Raw genomic sequence first — 21,639 nt, 5'->3', positions numbered from 1 at the left:
ACCAGTTTGGCCATATTTCAGAGCTGCAACATCACTGGAGTGCCCAAAAGCACAAGGTGTGCAATACTCAGAGACATGGCCAAGGTAAGAAAGGCTGAAAGTCGACCACCACTGAACAAGACACACAAGCTGAAACGTCAAGACTGGGCCAAGAAATATCTCAAGACTGATTTTTCAAAGGTTTTATGGACTGAAGAAATGAGAGTGAGTTTTGATGGGCCAGATGGATGGGCCCGTGGCTGGATTGGTAAAGGGCAGAGAGCTCCAGTCCGACTCAGACGCCAGCAAGGTGGAGGTGGAGTACTGGTTTGGGCTGGTATCATCAAAGATGAGCTTGTGGGGCCTTTTCGGGTTGAGGATGGAGTCAAGCTCAACTCCCAGTCCTACTGCCAGTTTCTGGAAGACACCTTCTTCAAGCAGTGGTACAGGAAGAAGTCTGCATCCTTCAAGAAAAACATGATTTTCATGCAGGACAATGCTCCATCACACGCGTCCAAGTACTCCACAGCGTGGCTGACAAGAAAGGGTATAAAAGAAGAAAAGCGAATGACATGGCCTCCTTGTTCACCTGATCTGAACCCCATTGAGAACCTGTGGTCCATCATCAAATGTGAGATTTACAAGGAGGGAAAACAGTACACCTCTCTGAACAGTGTCTGGGAGGCTGTGGTTGCTGCTGCACGCAATGTTGATGGTGAACAGATCAAAACACTGACAGAATCCATGGATGGCAGGCTTTTGAGTGTCCTTGCAAAGAAAGGTGGCTATATTGGTCACTGATTTGTTTTTGTTTTGTTTTTGAATGTCAGAAATGTATATTTGTGAATGTTGAGATGTTATATTGGTTTCACTGGTAAAAATAAATAATTGAAATGGGTTTACTGTATATTTGTAATTATGCACAGTAATAGTCACCTGCACACACAGATATCCCCCTAAAATAGCTAAAACTAAAAACAAACTAAAAACTACTTCCAAAAATAGTCAGCTTTGATATTAATGAGTTTTTTGGGTTCATTGAGAACATGGTTGTTGTTCAATAATAAAATTAATCCTCAAAAATACTCATTTGCCTAATAATTCTGCACTCCCTGTAAGTTAGTTTCACACCAGAGCTTGCACAAACATGCATGCATCTGTCTGATTACTTGGCCATGCTGTATTAAAAGCAGATGGGACTCCATGGCGAAACAGCATCTTTAGGTAGGTATTCTTGTCATATTTTCTTTATCTTTATCTGTATCTGTCATTATCTTTAATAGATGTTATACTTTTAAGTATTTGTGTGGTCTCTCTTTACACATATCAAACACAACCTCAAAAAACATGACAAAACATCCCCCCAGTGTAAATCCCCCCCAGTGTAATCCCACCATTGCACTCCCTTGTGTAAATCCCCCCCAGTGTAAAACCCTGCAGTGTATTCCCCCCAGTGTAAATATCCCCCAGTGTAAACACCACCCCAGTGTAATCCTCCAAGTGTAAATCCCCCTATTGTAACAGTGTAATCCCCCCATTGTACTCCCCCCATGTAAATCTCCCCCCCCCAGTTTAACCCCCAATAGCATAACCCCCCCCCCAGTGTAATCCACCCAGTTTAATTCACCATAGTGTAAATCCCCCTAGTGTAATCGCCCCAGTGTAAATTCCGGCAGTGTAAACCTCACAGTGTAATCCCCCCAGGGTATATTCCAACCCCCTTATGTAATCCCCCAGTGTATTCCTTACAATGTAATCCCCCCAGTGTAATTCCCTCAATGTAATCCCCCCATTTTAATCCCTCCTGTGTAATCCCCCAATGTAATCCTCCCTGTGTAATCCCCCCAATGTAATCCCTCCTGTGTAATCCCCCCAAAGTAATCTCCCTTTTTAATCCCCCCAACGTAATAACTCCTGTGTAATTCCCCCCTGTGTAATCCCCTAATTGAATCCCTCTTGTGTAATCACCCTGTGTAGTCCCCCAATTTAATCCCTCCTGTATAACCCCCCCCCCCCAATGTGATCACCCTGTGTAATCCCCCAATGTAATCCCTCCTGTGTAGTCCCCCCAATGTAATCCCCTTGTAATCCCCCAATGTAATCTTTCCTGTGTAATCCCCCCAATGTAATCCCCAGTGTAATCCCCCAATGTAATCCTTCCTGTGTAATCCTTCCAATGTAATCCCCCAACATAATCTCTCCTGTGTAATCTCTCCTGTGTAATCCCTCCTGTGTAATCCCTCCTGTGTAATCCCTCCTGTGTAATTCCTCCTGTGTAATTTCTCCTGTGTAATCCCTCCTGTGTAATTCCTCCTGTGTAATCTCTCCTGTGTAATCTCTCCTGTGTAATCCCTCCTGTGTAATCCCTCCTGTGTAATCTCTCCTGTGTAATCCCTCCTGTGTAATATTTCCTGTGTAATATTTCCTGTGTAATCTCTCCGGTGTAATCCCTCCTGTGTAATCTCTCCTGTGTAATCTCTCCTGTGTAATCCCTCCTGTGTAATCCCTCCGGTGTAATCTCTCCTTTGTAATCCATCCTGCGTAATCCCTCCTGTGTAATCCCTCCTGTGTAATACCTCCTGCGTAATCTCTCCTGTGTAATCTCTCCTATGTAATCCTCCCTGTGTAAATATGCCCAGTGTGACTATGCTCAGTGTAAATCTCACTCTCTACATTTACAGACTTTAGATCAGTGCGGGTCTGTCCGCACAGAGGTCCCTCCTCCCAAGCTCCTCCTCCTGTGTTGGATTTACTGTCAGAGTGGAGGAGGAGCCTGGGCTCCGTCGGCTCTTAGGTGTGTAATTGTGGTAGGTAGCCAGCACCTCTCCCTGGCTGACTGTCACAATATCAGAGCGGGCGATTGCGGCACCGGTTCCTGAAGAACATGCGGACACTGGGCTCCGGGACTCCAGAGCTGTCTGCCTCTGCCTCACAATTCCTTCTCCTCCTCCCTGCACATTGCAGGGAACTGAGAAGATACAGCAGAGATCCTGGAGGGCCCAGTGGAAGGAGGCCTGGTGTCACCCCTCTGGCGGAAGAAGGAAGACACAATGAGTCGGCGCACGACGGAAGAGATCTCAGAAAAGACTCTGACCAAGTCTACCAATGTCAGAATCGCAGCGAGACGTCTTAAGATATAGGAAGATGCTGAAGAAAAAAGGGGGTCTCACTACTTATAATATATAGACAGACCAGATAATTAAATCAGAAGTCAGCAGGTATACGAAACATATATGATCCAACTCTTGCAAACTAATCCGATTCCTTTAAAAATCCTTAAAAAATCCCTATATCTGTCTGAGGTGTATGAAGGTGGGAAGTAAATCCTACTTGTAGACAACTTTCTTCAGGTCAACCTATAAACAAAGGAGGTATAAGACGACATATATAATGTGAATCTTTAAAAACATCCAAATCCGATTCCTTGACACTAATTAAAAATTCTAAAATATTAATTCCCAGTAAAAACGCCTCCTTTTCTAAAAACGACACATAAAGATAAAATGACCTTGATAATCGCAACAGCCAACTGAATCGCAGTAATTCACAAATGGTGCATGTGTGACCAAATAAATATATATATATATATATATATATATATATATATATATATATATAAAGTGCTATGATGAATCAATAAATAATATAAAATAATCAAATATCAATAAATATCTAAAAGGTGTATAACAAATACGTGTGTAATCCTGATAAATAATTTAAAGTGCATATATCAATCTGGTGCAGTGATCAAAAATAAATATATATCAATAATTCTATGTGCACTCAACAGTCCATGTGCATAAAAGGTATATATATATATAAACAAATCTTTGTGCAAATGATGATCCGTGTGCGGTGAATACAGTTGGTGCAGTGATAAAAATAAAGTTTATCCGTGCACAATTATTAGGTGACAATTAGTGATTTTCTAAGGCACTATTGTGAATATCCCGCGCTGTGATCCAGAGTGAGCCGTGATAGTATAGGCGCAGTGGCCGCTCACCTCACTGCGCCTTAATAGGCGCTTTAAGCTGGTCTCTCCCCTAGGGGTGTACTGCTGGGTTCTTCAGCAAGGGATACTCCAACCTCCACTCTGTACTCCACAGTTATCGGTTCCAGTTTATCTCCAAACGGTACCAGTGTGTCCCAGAAAAAGAGAATAATCCCCAATCGTGAAGCATGTAAAAACTGTCTTTATTATGTAAAGCAAAGAAATACACTCGCATTTAAAACGAATGGTATGGGCAGAGACGATATAATGTTGCCGCACTCTTGCAGTGTTGATTCCTGGGTACTTCCGGTTACGGCCGTCCAACCGGAAGCTAATGTCACCCACAGCCTCCCGACCGGTTGCGTCACAGATTCCGTGACTTTCTCAAGGGATGGGCTACGGGTGACTGTCTCTGCCTTATATCTCGGAGGTAATCAGGGAAATCATCAACACAAGATCGTTTAACCCCATATTCTTTTCCTTGTGTCATCATTGGTATGATCATTTCTCTTTAGCACCATCTTGTGGCCATTTTAAGGAAACTCAGAAGAATAAAGGTTCCAATTATTTCCATATGCATAAACATCAATATACATATAACCGAACTCATTCTAACAAAACCTAAACCTTAAATAAAATCAATGAATAATACGAATAGATGAATATTGGCATAAATATTCATGTAATAAAATAATCGTATATATGTACATTAAATCATGACTAAAAAATCATTAAATTGATAAAATCACCAAAACCCTGTAGAATCTAATGGGAAGAAGTCAAGAGATGTATAAAAATAGGGGGATAATCACCTCATAAAATGGAAGACAAACCACTAGCCAGCAGAAGACAACAAAACTGGAGGCCATATATTAATAATCAGAAATAAAACAGTTAAGATCAAACTCAATATTAAGCCCCTGAGGCGAGAGTGTCTGGATCTCAAAAATCCAACGGGATTCTGCTTGGCTGAGAGTCCTAATTTTATGACTCCCCCTCCAATGGGGTTTATATTTTTCAATCCCCAAAAAACATAGAGAGGAGGGGTCTTTATTATGCACCTGTTTGGATGTTATCACGTACCTGGTGGAGACCAAGCTGTAGAGGGGGCTTCTCTTGCACCTCCTGTCCAACACCCCTGATAGAGATGACAGGCGGTGTAGGACACAGAGTGGCACGAGGGCCGGTATAGCAGGTGATGTCTTGGCAGAAGACTGATGGCTGTGGATCACCGGATGAACACCTGGAACTGGAACTCGGTGATGCTGGATGAGAAAGCAGGAGCGAAGTCGGAACACAAGCCAAGGAGTTGTCAACAGCCGGACAGCACGGGTACAGGAACGTGAGGCAAAAGCGGAGTCAGGATACAGGCCGAAGTCGGTACACGGTCTGGCAGCAAGGTACAAAGGCATAAGGCAAGGCAGGGTCAAACACAGGCTGAGGTCACAGGTAGGCAGGCAGGAATCCAAGGAGAGTCAAAGGCAAGCCGGGTCAGTATAACGGGAAATCCACAAGCAGGTCAGGGCACAGGTAGACAGGAACACAAGCTGAAAGACCACTCAGCAATGTGCTCCTGTCACCGCTTGGTATAAATAGGCCGTTTGGCGCCAATTGCGTGCACACGTTGCGTACGCACGTTCGCGCATTCGCGCCTTCGCGCATTGGCGCATGCGCATTCGCACATTCCTTCCCGTGTGCCTGGGCATGCGCACTGAGCGTCTCTTACATTGCCCCCCCCCAATGGGCAGCCTCCGGATGCCCATCTGCAACATCTTCTCAGGATGAAACTGAAAAAAGGTTTGTATTAGATCCGTAGCATGGAGGTTGGCTTCTGGTTCCCATGAATTTTCTTCTGGGCCATAGCCCTTCCATTTAATCAGGTACTGGACAGTACCTCCTCTTTTCCTACAGTCCAATATTGCTTCAACCTCGTATTCTTCGTTGCCATCAATAATTTCAGGCGGGGGTGGATCCGACTCACGGTCAGGAAATGGATTGGGTCTGGTAGGCTTCAGTAAGGACACATGGAAGACAGGGTGAATTTTGTATGTTTCCGGGAGTGAAAGTTCGTAGGCAGCAGGATTGATCTGTCTCTTAATAGAGAATGGACCGATATATCTAGGTCCCAATTTTTTAGATGGACATGACAGTTTCAAATTAATGGTGGATAACCAAACCTTGTCTCCCGGTCTGAGGTTCAGATCTCCCCTTCTCTTCCTATCAAAAATTTTTTTGTTGTCTTGCTGTGCTTTGACAATGGCGTCTTGCAATAGCTTGTTGTTGGTTTGCAAAAATGTGGCTCTTTCCTGGACTGCAGGAACCAAGGAATCAGGCATCACATCAGGTATAAAAGCTGGGAAGTACCCATAGTTTGCAAAAAACGGGGCTTGACCCGTGGCCGAATGCACTGCGTCATTATATGCAAACTCTGCCAGGGGTAAAAGTGATGCCCAGTCATCCTGTGAGAATGAAGAAAAACACCGGAGATACTGCTCCAGGGTCTGGTTTGTACGCTCCGTTTGCCCGTTCGTTTGTGGATGATAGGCAGAGGAAAAGTACGTGTCGATTTTCAAAGTTCTGCAGAGGTCTCTCCAGAATCTGGAAGTAAATTGCACCCCCCGGTCTGAGGTGATGTTGCTAGGTACCCCGTGGAGCCGAACCACTTCCTTGATAAAAGTTTGGGCGGTTTCCATTGCTGAGGGAGTTCCTGACATAGGGATAAAGTGGGCCATCTTTGTTAATCTGTCGACCACCACAAAGATGGTCGTGAATCCTTCAGAAGGAGGAAGCTCAACTATAAAATCCATATTTATCATCTCCCAAGGCCTCTTGGGAATGGGCAAGGGCCTTAGTAGACCCCAGGCTTTGGCCTTGTCATTCTTGTTCCGAATGCAGATTCCACAAGTGCTAACATAATTATGGCAGTCAGACCTCAGACCAGGCCACCAAAAGGACCGTTGTACCAGGTCAACCATCTTAGATATTCCAAAGTGCCCTGTCAAGGGGTGATCATGGCACAGGCCGAGGACCTTGGCACGTAGACTTGGGGGTACGAACACTTTTTGGTTGTAAAAAAAAAGTCCCTCTTGTTCCTGAAGGCACATACCTGATGGTAAAACATCCCTTGTGGACGCCTGCTTCAGCTGTGTTAACAGATCTGTTTGCAACAGTAGAAAACTTTGGGCCGGCAGGATTGTGTCTACTTGACTACACTCTTCGTCCTCTGGGTACATGCGGGATAGCGCATCAGGTTTGCCATTCTTGGAGCCCGGCCTGTAGGTGATATGGAAGATAAAACGAGAAAAGAACAGTGCCCACCTGGCTTGACGTGGTTTCAGTCTTTTAGCTGTTCGGAGGTACTCCAGATTTTTGTGATCGGTAAAGATCAGGATAGGGTGGGATGCTCCTTCTAACAGGTAGCGCCATTCTTCCAAGGCTACCTTGATGGCCAGTAGTTCCCGGTCTCCAACATCGTAGTTCCTTTCTGCTGGGCTGAGCTTCCTGGAAAAGAAGGCAACAGGGTGAAGAAGAGATTTTGTACCTGAACGCTGTGACAGGATCGCACCAACGGCATTTTCTGAAGCATCCACCTCAAGAACATAGGGTAATGCAGGATTTGGGTGTTGTAAGATAGGTGCAGTAGTAAATAGGACCTTTAACTGGTCAAACGCAGCTTGTGCTGCCGGTGTCCATTGGAAACGGGTACCTTGCCTTGTTAGCTGGGTGACCGGAAGGATAATAGCGGAGAAGTTCTTGATAAACTTGCGGTAGAAATTAGCGAATCCAATGAACCTCTGTGTGCTCTTCCTGTCTGTGGGAGTGGGCCATTCGAGGATCGATTTGACCTTTTGGGGGTCCATGGAGATCCCAGAAGTGGAAATGACGAGTCCCAAGAATTGGATTGATTCCTTTTCGAACTCGCATTTCTCGGCCTTCGCGTATAATCCATGGTCTTTTAGGCGGCCGAGAACCTTCTTGACATGTTCACGGTGTACTTGAATGGAATCTGAAAAGATAAGAATGTCATCAAGGTAGACAATCATAAATAGATCAAGAAAGTCTCTGAAAATGTTGTTTACAAAATGCTGAAAAGTGGCTGGAGCATTGCACAATCCAAAGGGCATGACAAGATACTCGAAGTGTCCGAATCTTGTGCGAAAGGCGGTCTTCCACTCGTCGCCCTCGCGGATCCGTACTAGATTGTATGCACCTCGTAGGTCAAGTTTTGTGAATACCGTGGCTGCCCTGAAACGTTGGAATAGTTCAGGAACCAAGGGCAGAGGATATCTGTTTTTGACAGTAACCTTGTTCAACTCCCGATAATCAACACAGGGGCGTAGAGAATGATCCTTCTTTTCAACAAAGAAAATACCAGCCCCCGCGGGGGACGTAGAGGGCCGGATGAAGCCTTTTTTCAGGTTTTCATCAATGTAAAGGCGTAATGCCTCGAGCTCCAGTTCAGAGAGGGGGAAGATACGCTCAAACGGTATCTCAGCACCTGGTAAAAGTTCAATTGGGCAGTCATACGGCCGGTGAGGTGGTAGGATGTCTGCTTTCTGTTTATCAAAGACTTCCAAGAACTCATGGTAAGCTGCGGGCACAAGTTGGGATGCAGAGGGATCAGGTTGCAGGCCCAAAAGTGATGCAGGTTTCCCAGGACTGGGCTGGAAGCAGTTTTGTTGACAGTAGGTGGATGGAAATGCCACTTCTCCTGACTTCCAGTTTATCTGAGGATTGTGTGCTTGTAGCCATGGAATACCGAGAATGATAGGGAACAGAGGAGATGGGATAATGTCCAAACATAAGTATTCTCGGTGGCCTTTATTAGAGATAGCCAGTAATGGGCAGGTTTCTTGGGTTATAGGCCCAGACTTGAGATGGGATCCGTCAGCTAGATGGATAGATAGCTGGCGGGTCTTTGCTTGCAGAGGGATTTGATGACGCTGAGCAAAGTCACTGTCCATGAAGCAGCTGCAAGCGCCGGAGTCAATAATGACTGGGACTTGGATGGTCTTTCCGAGAATCTGTAGCGAGAGAGGTAGGGTAATGTGAGTGGACAGATCCCTCCTATAAGTGTTTGCAAGGTAGGAAGGGAAAGCAAACTGAGACTTACTAGGCCGCACCGGGCAGGTCTGAAGGTAATGTCCGGCCTCCCCACAATAGAGGCATAAGTTGTTCCGGCGTCTTCGCAATCTCTCCTCAGTGGTTAGTGGAGAGCGTAAAAGTCCGAGTTGCATGGGCTCCACACTGGAGGTTGTGGGGAAAGAGACAGGTGGACGAAAAGCCGGAGGTGACGGCACTTGAGGCAACATCCAGGTAGGTCTGGAACTTCCAGCTCTTTCCACTCTCCGTTCCCTGAGCCTGCGGTCAAGCTGGATAGTAAGACTAATAAGGTCATCAAGAGAATCAGGCGTACCCACTCTGGCAAGTTCATCCTTAAGGCCCTCTGATAGGCCGAGACGGAATTGATGCCGTAAGGCTGCATCATTCCAGCCTGTATCGGAAGCCCATCTGCGGAATTCGGCGACATAGTCCTCAGCAGGGCGGCGGCCTTGTTGTAACGTATGTAGGGTTGTTTCGGCTGTAACAGATCGCTGGGGGTCGTCATAAAGCTGCGCCATTGCTTCGAAGAATGATGAGATGGTGTTCAGGGCTATACTATTTTGTTCCAGCAGACGGTGGGCCCAGGATTGCGGCTCTCCGAGAAGTAGAGAGATCACGAACCCCACCTTGGTGGATTCAAGTGAGAAAGTCCGTGGCTGCAGGGCAAAGTATAGCTCACAAGAATTCCTGAAAGCCCGGAATTTGTGTCGGTCACCCGAAAATCGTTCTGGAGCAGGTACCCGAGGTTCTGGTGGTGGCAAAACCACTGCAGGTGTAGATAGAGCCCGTTCGGGCACGGAGGACCCAGGTGCCGGGGTTGCCGGGATAGAAGCCATGGATTGGATGCGACCCTCTAATTGGAAGTAGCCCTCTTGCAAGGATTTGACTGCTTGGGTAAGCGAAGCAAGTTGCTGGCATAATGTCTCTAGAGGTGAAGCCCCTCTCTCGGTCTCCGACATCTGGCTAAGTGGTACTATCACGTACCTGGTGGAGACCAAGCTGTAGAGGGGGCTTCTCTTGCACCTCCTGTCCAACACCCCTGATAGAGATGACAGGCGGTGTAGGACACAGAGTGGCACGAGGGCCGGTATAGCAGGTGATGTCTTGGCAGAAGACTGATGGCTGTGGATCACCGGATGAACACCTGGAACTGGAACTCGGTGATGCTGGATGAGAAGGCAGGAGCGAAGTCGGAACACAAGCCAAGGAGTTGTCAACAGCCGGACAGCACGGGTACAGGAACGTGAGGCAAAAGCGGAGTCAGGATACAGGCCGAAGTCGGTACACGGTCTGGCAGCAAGGTACAAAGGCATAAGGCAAGGCAGGGTCAAACACAGGCTACAGGTAGGCAGGCAGGAATCCAAGGAGAGTCAAAGGCAAGCCGGGTCAGTATAACGGGAAATCCACAAGCAGGTCAGGGCACAGGTAGACAGGAACACAAGCTGAAAGACCACTCAGCAATGTGCTCCTGTCACCGCTTGGTATAAATAGGCCGTTTGGCGCCAATTGCGTGCGCACGTTGCGTACGCACGTTCGCGCATTCGCGCGTTCGCGCATTGGCGCATGCGCATTCGCACATTCCTTCCCGTGTGCCTGGGCATGCGCACTGAGCGTCTCTTACAGATGTTCTGTATGTGTTCCCTTAAACGTTTCCATAGCGGTCTTTTGGTCCTGCCTATGTATTGAAAGGAACATGGACATTCTAATAAATACACCGCCCCTTCTGTTCTACATGTAATGAAATTGTTTATCTTGTATACTTTTCCTGTACGTGATGATTTAAATTCATCTTTCTTCTTTTTATTCAGTGATGTCCTTTTACAAGCATAACAATTTTTACACGGATAAAAACCTTTCAAGTTAAAAAAATTATTAAAAACATTATTGGTTTTTGGGGGATCCATGATGTTTTTTGCGATTTTCTGTCGAAGTACTGGTGCTTTCCTGTAGGTAAAACTTGGTTGTGGGGGTAAAACTTCAGCTAAAATATTATCTGCCAGTAACACCTTCCAGTGCTTTCTAATAATCTTTTTGACTTTTTTATGCTGTATATTGTAATCTAACACCAGTGGAGGGTTATTTTTAAAAATATTTTCTTTCTGTTGCTCTTTATTTTTCTTATTTTCTAATAGGCAATTTCTCTCTATATTTTTCACTTCATTGATTTTTTCCTTAATAAAAGCATCCTTATATCCCTTTTCTAAAAATCTTAACCTCAAGATTTCAGCTTGTTGTTCGTAATCCTCTAATTTTCGTACAGTTACGCCTTATGCGCATCAATTGACCTTTAGGTATGTTTATGAGCCAGGGCATGTGATGGCAGCTATTCAGAGGTAGATAACTATTCCGATCTACAGGTTTGAAAAAAGTTTTAGTAATAAATCTATCATTTTCATGCTGTATTTCAAGGTCCAAGAATGTAATCTTTGTTTTACTGATTTCCCAAGTTAGACAGATATTTTTGTCATTCTGTGCCAATTTATCTTTAAACGCTACTAAGGTCTCTTCACTCCCCGCCCAGATTAAAATAATATCGTCTATGAATCTTTTATAGACTATTAATTGCTCCGGGCGGTCTTCATATATAGCCGATTCTTCCCACTTTGCCATATACAAATTGGCTACACTTGGTGCATATTTTGCTCCCATCGCCACACCTTGTTGCTGTTTATAAAAGACTGAATCAAACCAGAAGTAATTATGGTCTAGACCATATTTCAGGCATTTTATCAGAAATTTTCTTTGTTTGATATTTATATCTGTCATTTCTTTCAAGGCCCATTTTGTTGCTTTTATTGCTTCCTGATGGTTTATTATTGTGTAGAGGCTTGCTACATCCGCCGTGGCTAATAAGATGTTTTCCGACTTGAACTGTGATTTTTCTAGATGTGCAATCATCTGACGGGTGTCACCCGAGTGTGGTCCGAACCCCCATAGCAATGCCACTGAATGCAGTAAAATGCTTGTCATCGCACCACATGTGAATTTGCCCTTATTGTAAGGTGTCGGCACAGACACACTCGGGATCATTTTGTAAAAAAGTGCAACGTTGAAAAACCCATATCAACCAATCAAGTTTCAGTTTAATGAAGTCTGTTCAGAAAGATCAATTCTGTTGGGTTGCTATGAAGATATATAGCAACCAAATGTAGAATAAATTGGATCATGTTTGAAGGTAGTAAATATTAGATTAATTAATGTTTGCTCTCTCATTGAGCTAAAGGGAGGCATTTGGGGTAATATTTATTGATTTGGTGAACAGCTCATCTTTTTTAAAGATTCTGCTTTTTAATTAGCCCGTCATTCTTCTTTTATAGAAGCCTAATGTATACATTATAAATTATAAGTGTTTGGAAAATGGCAATAAATAGATGTAACCTTTCCGCTTAGGTCCCGGACAAGTTTCTGCCATCATACCGAACAATTACCATTCAACGGACACTCTGGGAGTAACCTGGATGGCAGCTAAAGGAAGAGTGGATTTTTATATTGTCACTATAACAGGAGTGGTATCAAGAACAGCACAAACCAATTCTACACAAACAAATGTCACCGGATTACTGCCCGGCAGCTTATATACAGTCATTGTAGAGACAGATAGCGGGAACTGCACCCAGCCATCAATGTCAGTCATGGAGGCTACATGTGAGTACAAGCAGTGTCATGTGACTACAGCGCCATTTATCATCTGCATTTTTTTCTGACTTCATTTTGTATTTTAATGCCACTTTGTTGCTTCCCCAAAAAATTCATTGAGTGCTCCCTAAAATTGAAAACTGAATATTTACCTCTGTAGCGGGCAGTGAGTCCAAACTCCACTGTGAATCTTACCGCCATAGTCTACTCTGCAGCTATTGACACTTTTAACAGTTTCCCCGCTGAGTGCTGTGGTTTCTCACATTCACTCATAGACCAATAAAGGAACACAAAGTGGGACCAGGCAAACCTAAAAGTGCCTGGGATGTGAAAACATTTTTGGAGGCTATATGGTCTGGAGTTTGGACTCTCCGCCCCACTTTAATGCAGATTTCCACCCAAAAATTGAACTTCTGCTTTAACGCCTCCTGACCCCCGGACGTGCCACATTTGGCATGTCATCTTTTTTTTGGGGGTGGGGGGCAGGTACCTAGATTTGACAGGCAATCACCCACTCCTACTTCCGCTCGGGCCACCTAGGCGGCTCGAGCGGAAGTTCTCCTCTCCCCCTCCTTCCCTCCCTGCGATCTTCTGTGACACGTCACAGGTCCCAGAAGATTGCCCCTCCACTAAGGAGGCACAGCGCGACTCGCGCTTGCGCAGTGCACACCCATCTGTGAAGCCGCAAGCTGTCACAGCCGGGTGCCCATACTAGAGATGCCAGTGCTGCAGGGAGAGGAGGGAGAGATCCGAGGCCCCTGCTGTCCCCATCGCTGGACTGTGGGACAGGTGAGTGTGTGTTTAGTAAATGTCAGAAGATACACTTTTTGTAGCTGCTGACTTTTAATAAACACCAAAATGGGTGGAACTCCGCTTTAACTTTCTTGCTGTTTCACATTTTCATTTTTTTTTCAAATATAGGTTTGTAGTTGCTCTCCAGGGCCAGGTCACACTAGTCACTTTGTAGCAGAGAATTGTAGCAGGTACAAATCTCATTTGTTTTCTCTGGTTGATAACCAGTCACACAGTTATGAAGTTCCAAATTACTTGCAATCTCTGCAACACAGCCCTCTCATTAAAGAATATTTAAACCCAAAATTTCATATTCCTGATATGTGCCTGCTGTACCATATACTTGTATGGGAAAGTCTCCTGTTCTTTGCATTGCTTCCTTTGTGTGAAATCCCTGGTGTTCCTATTAGTTCCTCTGCTTTCCAATTAAAACTGATCACACTAAGTATTAGAGCACAGTGTGGTCAGTTCTCTAGCTGTGCTGGAAACTCAACCTTGCTCTCGTCCAATGATCAGATTCACACTCCCTCTCTGCACAGCCATTCACTGCGAAGATTAGTGTGCTTCTGCTTCTCCCCCCCCCCCAGCTCTTATGCAGAGGGAATGTGATCACTTAAAAAAAAGGGGGGGGGGTATTTATAATTTTTTTTGTATAGCTATACACAACTCCTTTGCCTTTTTATTTATATTTTAAAGTGAATGGTTTGTTTTACAAGTTGAGGGTTTACATATACTTTTAATTGTAATGCATTTGTTCCAAGAAAAACAGCAAAAGGACAGCAAAAAAGCAACAAACAAATGAGACCAATTCTGTAGCTGCTACAAAACATATTTACTAAATCACCAGTGTGGGGCATTAAGAGTCCATTCACACTGCCGTGACTTGTGAGGCGACTTGTGTGCCCTCAAGTCGCCCCAAGTCGCTTGACATAACAAAAGCAATGTTAATCAGCGAGTGCCGTCTTAATTGGCACTACTGAAGTCGCTCCGACTTCAGAAAAGGGTCCTGTACTACTTTGAGGCGACCTGTGATCCGACTTGTCCCATAGACTTCAATGGGAGTCGCCTCCTTATCTTATTTGAAGCGACTTGTGATCCGACTTTCCATTAAAATGGTCCTGAACCAGGAAAAAAGATACATTTTCTTATAATTTTTAGTAGCGCAGGGATGTTTTGTTGCAGGCGTTTATCGGGCATTTTTTGGGCATCTTTGGAGGCAGGCATGACTTTTTTTTTATTTAGTGTCTGGGGGGTCAAAAAAGTGTACCTGTGAAGTTTCAGCTCTGTAGCATGTCCGGAACCAGAAAAAAAAAAGATAATTTTTCTTAGAATTTTTAGTAGCACAGGGATGGGGCTCCGCTCCACCTGGGCGTTTTTGTTGCAGGCATTTATCGGGCATTTTTTGGGCGTCTTTGGAGGCAGGCATGAAATCTGAACTTCTGTGTAGGGGTGTATATATACACACACACATATATGTATATACACACATATAGGTGTAATAGGAGCGGAGCCACATCCATGCGCTAATGAAATTATCATGAATGAATTAAAAAATTCTAAGAAAAATTATCTTTTTTTTCTGGTTCTGGACATGCTACAGAGCTGAAACTTCACAGGTACACTTTTTAGACCCCCCCCCCCCCCCCGACACTAAATCCAAAGAAATCTCATTTTTTTTTTCAATAATTTTTTCAATAATTGGCTCTCTATCAAAAACGACAATTTTTAAGAACTTTTTTTTGTGTGATTGAGCATGACCCAGAACCATCATATTCTGATTGGCCGAATACAAAGTAGTACAAAGTTGTCTATCATACAAGTCGCGCTGAATACGCGCAAAGTCGCGCTGAAGTCGCGCTGAAAGTCGGCTAACAAGTCGCCCCTTATGAGGCGACTTTCTGGTCGCGGCAGTGTGAATGGGGTCTAAAGCTGTCTGCGTGGCAGACAAGATCAAGCAACACCCTGGCTGGACAGCAGCGGCAATAAAGCCAAATAACAGGATAAGACACCAAGAGATTGTAATATTATTTAGCAGAAAGAGGATGTTCTCAGAAAGACATGAAGATATGAGATCTGTACACTGCTGTCCTGATTTTAAAGCAGTTTTATCCCCCAAAAAAAACAAAAACAATCCTAGTATGCATCGCATACTAGCTCATTATGAAATGCTTACCTTAGAAGGAAGCCCTGATACGGTCACCCGGACACCGCTGAGGCAGCTGACATCTTCCCTCGGCGTCTCTTCTGGGTTCAGCGGCTCCGGTGCTGTGTCCGGCCGGAGCCGCGATGACGTCCCTTCCTGCTCATGTCCCCTGCTCATGTCAGGTCCCCTGGACCTTCAGAGCGCATGCGCCGTTGGTGTCAGCGGCTGCATGCAGGGCGAATATTTCTAAAACCATGCAGGTTTAGGAGATAATAATTTTACCTACATGTAAGACTTATTATAGGCCTTATTATGGGCTTATATGTAGGTAAAAATTAAAAAGCGGAGTATACTACCGCTTTAAAGCTAGATTTTTTTTTTTTTATTATTTCTTCTTCATCCTGCAGGTAGAGTGTGAATGGATGTATCTTCCTCTGTGCTTATTGTATTTTGACAGCCAGTCCCGCCGGCTGTCAAAATACCCAAATCGTGGCTACATCTGATTGATTCCAGCTGCTTTTCCTTTGATCATTTTCCACCTGATTCCTTTGATTTTTTCAGTCAAGGGATGTTGGGTGGGAGGCCATCCCATGATTGGATTCGGTACAGTATATGGCAAGCTTAAGCCCCCTTTCACACAGGCGGACCGTTCAGATCCGCCTGTTCGTTTTTTTGGCGGATCTGAACTGTCCCCCCATGCATTCCTATGGAGCATCGGATGTCAGCGGCACACAGCGCTGAGACACAGCTGTCATCCTTCTGCTCAGCGGGGGATCGGCGGCTCGATCCCCCGCTGAGAAAAGCGGAGTCCGTTTGACGGACATAGTGTGTGAAAGGAGCCTTACTGTGGCAGTCTTTGGATTTGGTACAGTATATGGCAAGCTTTACTGTGGCAGTCTTGGAACCTCTTGCATTTCTCTCTGTGATTAGTAAGACAGACAGTGTTGATGGGATAATCTCTCCTGCTGGACCATTGTATTCTCCTGGTGGGCGGGGTGCTGGGGAAAGCCATCCCTGCCGGGAGAAGACAGTGATAATTGCTAGCGGCTATACCATTCAAAATCCAGCAGGCTGGTTGTACCCAAATTGGTTGATTGATCAATCAACTTAGTACATGTAGTCTACCCACACCTGGTTTCAATTGTCTATGGCCAGCCTTACATCTACACCTTGTGCAGGCCAGTGCTACCACCAGGGCACAGCCACCAGTACATGAGGCAGAGAGCACTGCAAAGTCCTGTGTACAAAAAAGGCTGAGAGCTCACCCTGTACCTCCCACACTTTCTGCTTCGGGATTCTTACCGGCAAAATAGAAGGGTGAGCTGGCCGCCCGGCCATGTCCTACCACCGTGTCCAGTGGGGAATTTGGTGAGGAGGTTGTGTTGAGGGGGGGGGTGTTGGGGGGTTGTGCTGGGAGGTTGATTCGGGTAAAGGAGTTGTGCTAGAAGGGGGGATTTTGGGGGGGGGGGGGGTTATTAGAAGGGGAGATTGAGGGGGCTTTTTGCTGGGAGGGGGATTTGGGTTGGTGGGGTTTGTGATAGAAATGGGGATTTTGAGGGGTATCGTGCTAGGAGGGGGCATTTAGGGGGCTTTGTGCTGAAAGGGTGATTTGGGTGGGGGTTGTGCTAGGAGGCGGGATTTGGGAGGATTTGGGAGGGTTTGTGCTAGGAGGGGGGGGGGGATTTGTGCTAAGAGGGGGGAATTAGGGGGGGAGGATTTTTCATCCTACAGATGTCAGGTGCAGTGCAGTAATGCAGACATGTGTAGGTGCCATTAATTCTTAATGACATCCCCATGCATCTAGCAAATACGCATATGTTTGCACCTGCTAAAATGCATGGTGCCATAGTACCATGTGTTTTGGTGCTGGGCAATTTTAAAAGTCATGCTGGCACCCCAACAGAGCAGCCTGTTAAAAAAGAAAAATGTGAATTGGAAGGCACAAAAAAGTTTGTGCACTCAAATGCACCTCCTGGTGTGATTGAGCCCTCAGACTGGTGTGCCCTGGAATTGTGTGCAATTCTAAAGAGTGCCTTGACTGAAAAAGGGTTGAAAAACACTGTCCTACTCTCTGCTGGCTTCCTAACACTCTGTTGGCTCCCCCACTGCCCACACAGTCTGCCGATGTTCCCTACACACTTCGCTGATTGGATGATGTTAGCTGGAAACGAAGCTGCCTCCTGCAGTCTTTGGCCAATCCGTGAAGAAGAGGTATTCAGCTAAATTGATGCTGCGCAAGCCATGCTGCACACAACATCACATCCTTCCCAGCTCCCCAGTCAGTCTCCACATGGAGATAATGTTGGCAACGTGAAATTGCAAATTTTGAAGTTTAATTATTATTTTTTTTTTGGGTGGGGGGTGGGTGAAAGTAGCTGGTCTTGCCTAAGACGCAAAATAGTCTAGCACCATCCCTGACCAGCGTGCATTATGCTTGCACCACTCTTTATTAATTCCCTCCATTATATGTATTCCTTTTAAAGCAGATTCATTTTCTTCTATCTCACTAATTTTTTTGCCTAACATTGTTTTATTTTCTAACAGATCCCACCCCACCAGGCACCATAAACTTTACTATGACAGGAACTAAGAACGTCACTTTATCTTGGGGAGAGCCAGTAAATATGACCAGAGTGGTGAAGTCATATAATATCTCTTATTGGAATACTTTTTCTCCTTCAAATATTGCTGGAACTGGGATAAGCAACACAGCAAATGTCACCCTTCCAAATTTAATATCGGGGACCAATTACACAGTCTCTGTGGTGACAGTGGGAGCCTTGGGGTATCAGAGCACGGCTGTATATGGATCGGTCTGTACACGTAAGTTTTTGCTCCTCTTAAAAGCTGTATTTATAAAGTATTACTGGTCAGTTGTCCTGCATGAGTTTGAAAATTAAAGAGGACCCATCAGTATTTTGAAAAAGTTATGCGAGTGCCCAGATTTTTGACCCCCCCCCCCCCAATTTTCTCAAGAAGCAAAAGTTACTAAGCAAAGATATATCTTTCCTTACTGCTAAACTCTGCTTCAATGCTGGATAATCATCCCCTGAAGTTAAGCTGAAGTTAATCTGGGTGCTCGCAGCTCTCATCGGTTCATCCTGCTGACTTCCAAGTCATTACAGAAGAGAGTAGTGCGAAGGGGGTCAGCAGGAGGAACCAGCTGACGTATTCTTTGATACTGGGAAATTATCCCCCAAAGTTTGCTGGGAAACCACACTTCCAGGAGTGTTGATATCCTGGGTCCCCCACAACTCATACTGTATGGGTTTATCCTGCTGATCTCTGCACCATTACTGGAGGTCAGCAGGAGACGCCAGTAAGAGCTGTGGAGGACCCAGAAGTTTGACACAACCAGAGGGTTTGGCTTCCCAGTGGACTTTGGAAAATGATTTCACAGCATCAGAGTGCTGTTCAATGGTGTGGTCAGTGGGAGAGGTAGGTATTTAAAGGTTCATTTATAAGTTGCCAGCAGCATCTGCTATGAGTAGTGGAGTGTGTCCTGGCTAGTCAAACCCAAAAGGAAAGCTTCCTAAAAAGGTAAATCAAATAAGTGATAGTGGTGCACTATTCATAATGATATAAAAAACAACCATCATTTTCATAAACAATATACTCATAAAGAATCAAACTGTGATTGCAAATTCCATAATACCAAGACAAATATACATAAATAAACGTGAAGTGACAAAATGAAACCAAGGGCAGTGAGTCCAAATTATTTTTAAAGTGTATCATACAGTCAGGTACATAAATATTGGGACATCAACACAATTCTAATCTTTTTGGCTCTATACACCACCACAATGGATTTGAAATGAAACAAACAAGATGTGCTTTAACTGCAGACTTTCAGCTTTAATTTGAGGGTATTTACATCCAAATCAGGTAAAAGGTGTAGGAATTACAACAGTTTGTATATGTGCCTCCCACTTTTTAAGGGACCAAAAGTAATGGGACAATTGGCTGCTCAGCTGTTCCATGGCCAGGTGTGTGTTTTTCCCCTCGTTATTCCTTTTACAAGGAGCAGATAAAAGGTCCAGAGTTCATTTCAAGTGTGCTATTTGCATTTGGAATCTGTTGCTGTCAACTCTCAATATGAGATCCAAAGAGCTGTCACTATCAGTGAAGCAAGCCATCATTAGGCTGAAAAAACAAAACAAACCCATCAGAGAGATAGCAAAAACATTAGGTGTGGCTAAATCAACTGTTTGGAACATCCTTAAAAAGAAAGAATTCACGGTGCGCTCAGCAGCACCAAAAGACCTGGAAGACCACGGAAAACAACTGTGGTGAATGACCGAAGAATTTTTTCCCTGGTGAAGAAAACACCCTTCACAACACTTGCCCAGATCAAGAACACTCTCCAGGAGGTAGGTGTATGTGTGTCAAAGTCAACAATCAATAGAAGACTTCACCAGAGTGAATACAGAGGGTTCACCACAAGATGTAAACCATTGGTGAGCCTCAAAAATAGGAAGGCCAGATTAGAGTTTGCCGAACAACATCTAAAAAAGCCTTCACAGTTCTGGAACAACATCCTATGGGCAGATGAGACCAAGATCAACTTGTACCAGAGTGATGGGAAGAGAAGAGTATGGAGAAGGAAAGGAACTGCCCGTGATCCAAAGCATACCACCTCATCAATGAAGCATGGTGGTAGTAGTGTCATGGCGTGGGCATGTATGGCTGCCAATGGAACTGGTTCTCTTGTATTTATTGATGATGTGACTGCTGACAAAAGCAGCAGGATGAATTATGAAGTGTTCCGGGCAATATTATCTGCTCATATTCAGCCAAATGCTTCAGAAATCATTGGACGGCGCGTCACAGTGCAGATGGACAATGACCCGAAGCATACTGCGAAAGCAACCAAAGAGTTTTTTAAGGGAAATAAGTGGAATGTTATGCAATGGCCAAGTCAATCACCTGCCCTGAATCCGAATGAGCATGCATTTCATTTGCTGAAGACAAAACTGAAGGGAAAATGCCCCAAGAACAAGCAGGAACTGAAGACAGTTGCAGTAGAGGCCTGGCAGAGCATCACCAGGGATGAAACCCAGCGTCTGGTGATGCCTATGCGTTCCAGACTTCAGGCTGTAATTGACTGCAAAGGATTTGCAACCAAGTATTAAAAAGTGAAAGTTTGATTTATGATTATTAATCTGTCCCATTACTTTTGGTCCCTTAAAAAGTGGGAGGCCTATATACAAACTGTTGTAATTCCTACACCTTTCACCTGATTTGGATATAAATACCCTCAAATTAAAGCTGAAAGTCTGCAGTTAAAGCCCATCTTGTTTGTTTCATTTCAAATCCATTGTGTGGTGTATGGAGCCAAAAAGATTAGAATTGTGTCGATGTCCCAATATTTATGGACCTGACTGTATATCTAAGTTCATAAAGTGCTTCTTAGTGACATCCTCATGTGGTATACGTGACTTAAAAACAATTGGTGCAATGCTTCTATATTTAGGATGATTGTGCTCTGATGTGCCAAAAACCATCCACCAACAAATCACCTCTGGTTGCAATGGCAGCTCACCTGCAACACAAAGGGTATGTGCAATACAAGATCAATCTTACAACCATCTGAGGGATCCTTCTGATTCCTTTATAATCCTCCTCTAACCACGGTGAGTGCAGTTCCACGATCACACATATAGGTGAGAGTGTCTCATAGTGTAACATATTAAAATGTATTGAGTCACTTAAAAACAATCCAAAACACTCACATTTAATACTATATAAATACGTGATGGAGATCCTGTCATTGTTTTATAGTATATCCCGCAAGGAGACCCGAATCCCTGGCTTCCTTGTTTGAGTCGATCAGCTGAGTGTGCTGTCGCTGGCTCCTCCTACGCGTTGCGTTACTAGACACGTGACTTCCTCAGGGTAAAAGCTCATTGACAGATGCCGGAACTAAATACTGCCCAGCTAGTTTATTTAGGTTGCTATAGTAACATCTTACTCAGTGATTCAGTGCGATGCC

The 21,639-nt window shown here is 44.6% G+C and overlaps 1 protein-coding gene across 1 annotated transcript in view; it reads left to right on the top strand.

The window, feature by feature from the left end:
* Positions 1 to 21,639, top strand: part of LOC309565583 (receptor-type tyrosine-protein phosphatase beta-like) — a 285,362-nt gene that overhangs the window by 169,353 nt on the left and 94,370 nt on the right. Inside the window, exons 20-21 of the mRNA XM_082270537.1 lie at positions 12,464 to 12,718; positions 18,189 to 18,461. Of these exons, the coding sequence (XP_082126663.1) occupies positions 12,464 to 12,718; positions 18,189 to 18,461 (528 nt within the window). The remainder of the gene's footprint in view (positions 1 to 12,463; positions 12,719 to 18,188; positions 18,462 to 21,639) is intronic.

This window comes from Pelophylax lessonae, assembly GCF_965119305.1.
Source record: "Pelophylax lessonae genome assembly, chromosome: 10".
In the NCBI taxonomy this organism is placed as follows: Eukaryota; Metazoa; Chordata; class Amphibia; order Anura; family Ranidae; genus Pelophylax; species Pelophylax lessonae.
Note: the sequence above shows the minus strand (reverse complement) of the source record. Positions and strands in the feature narration are given on the sequence as shown.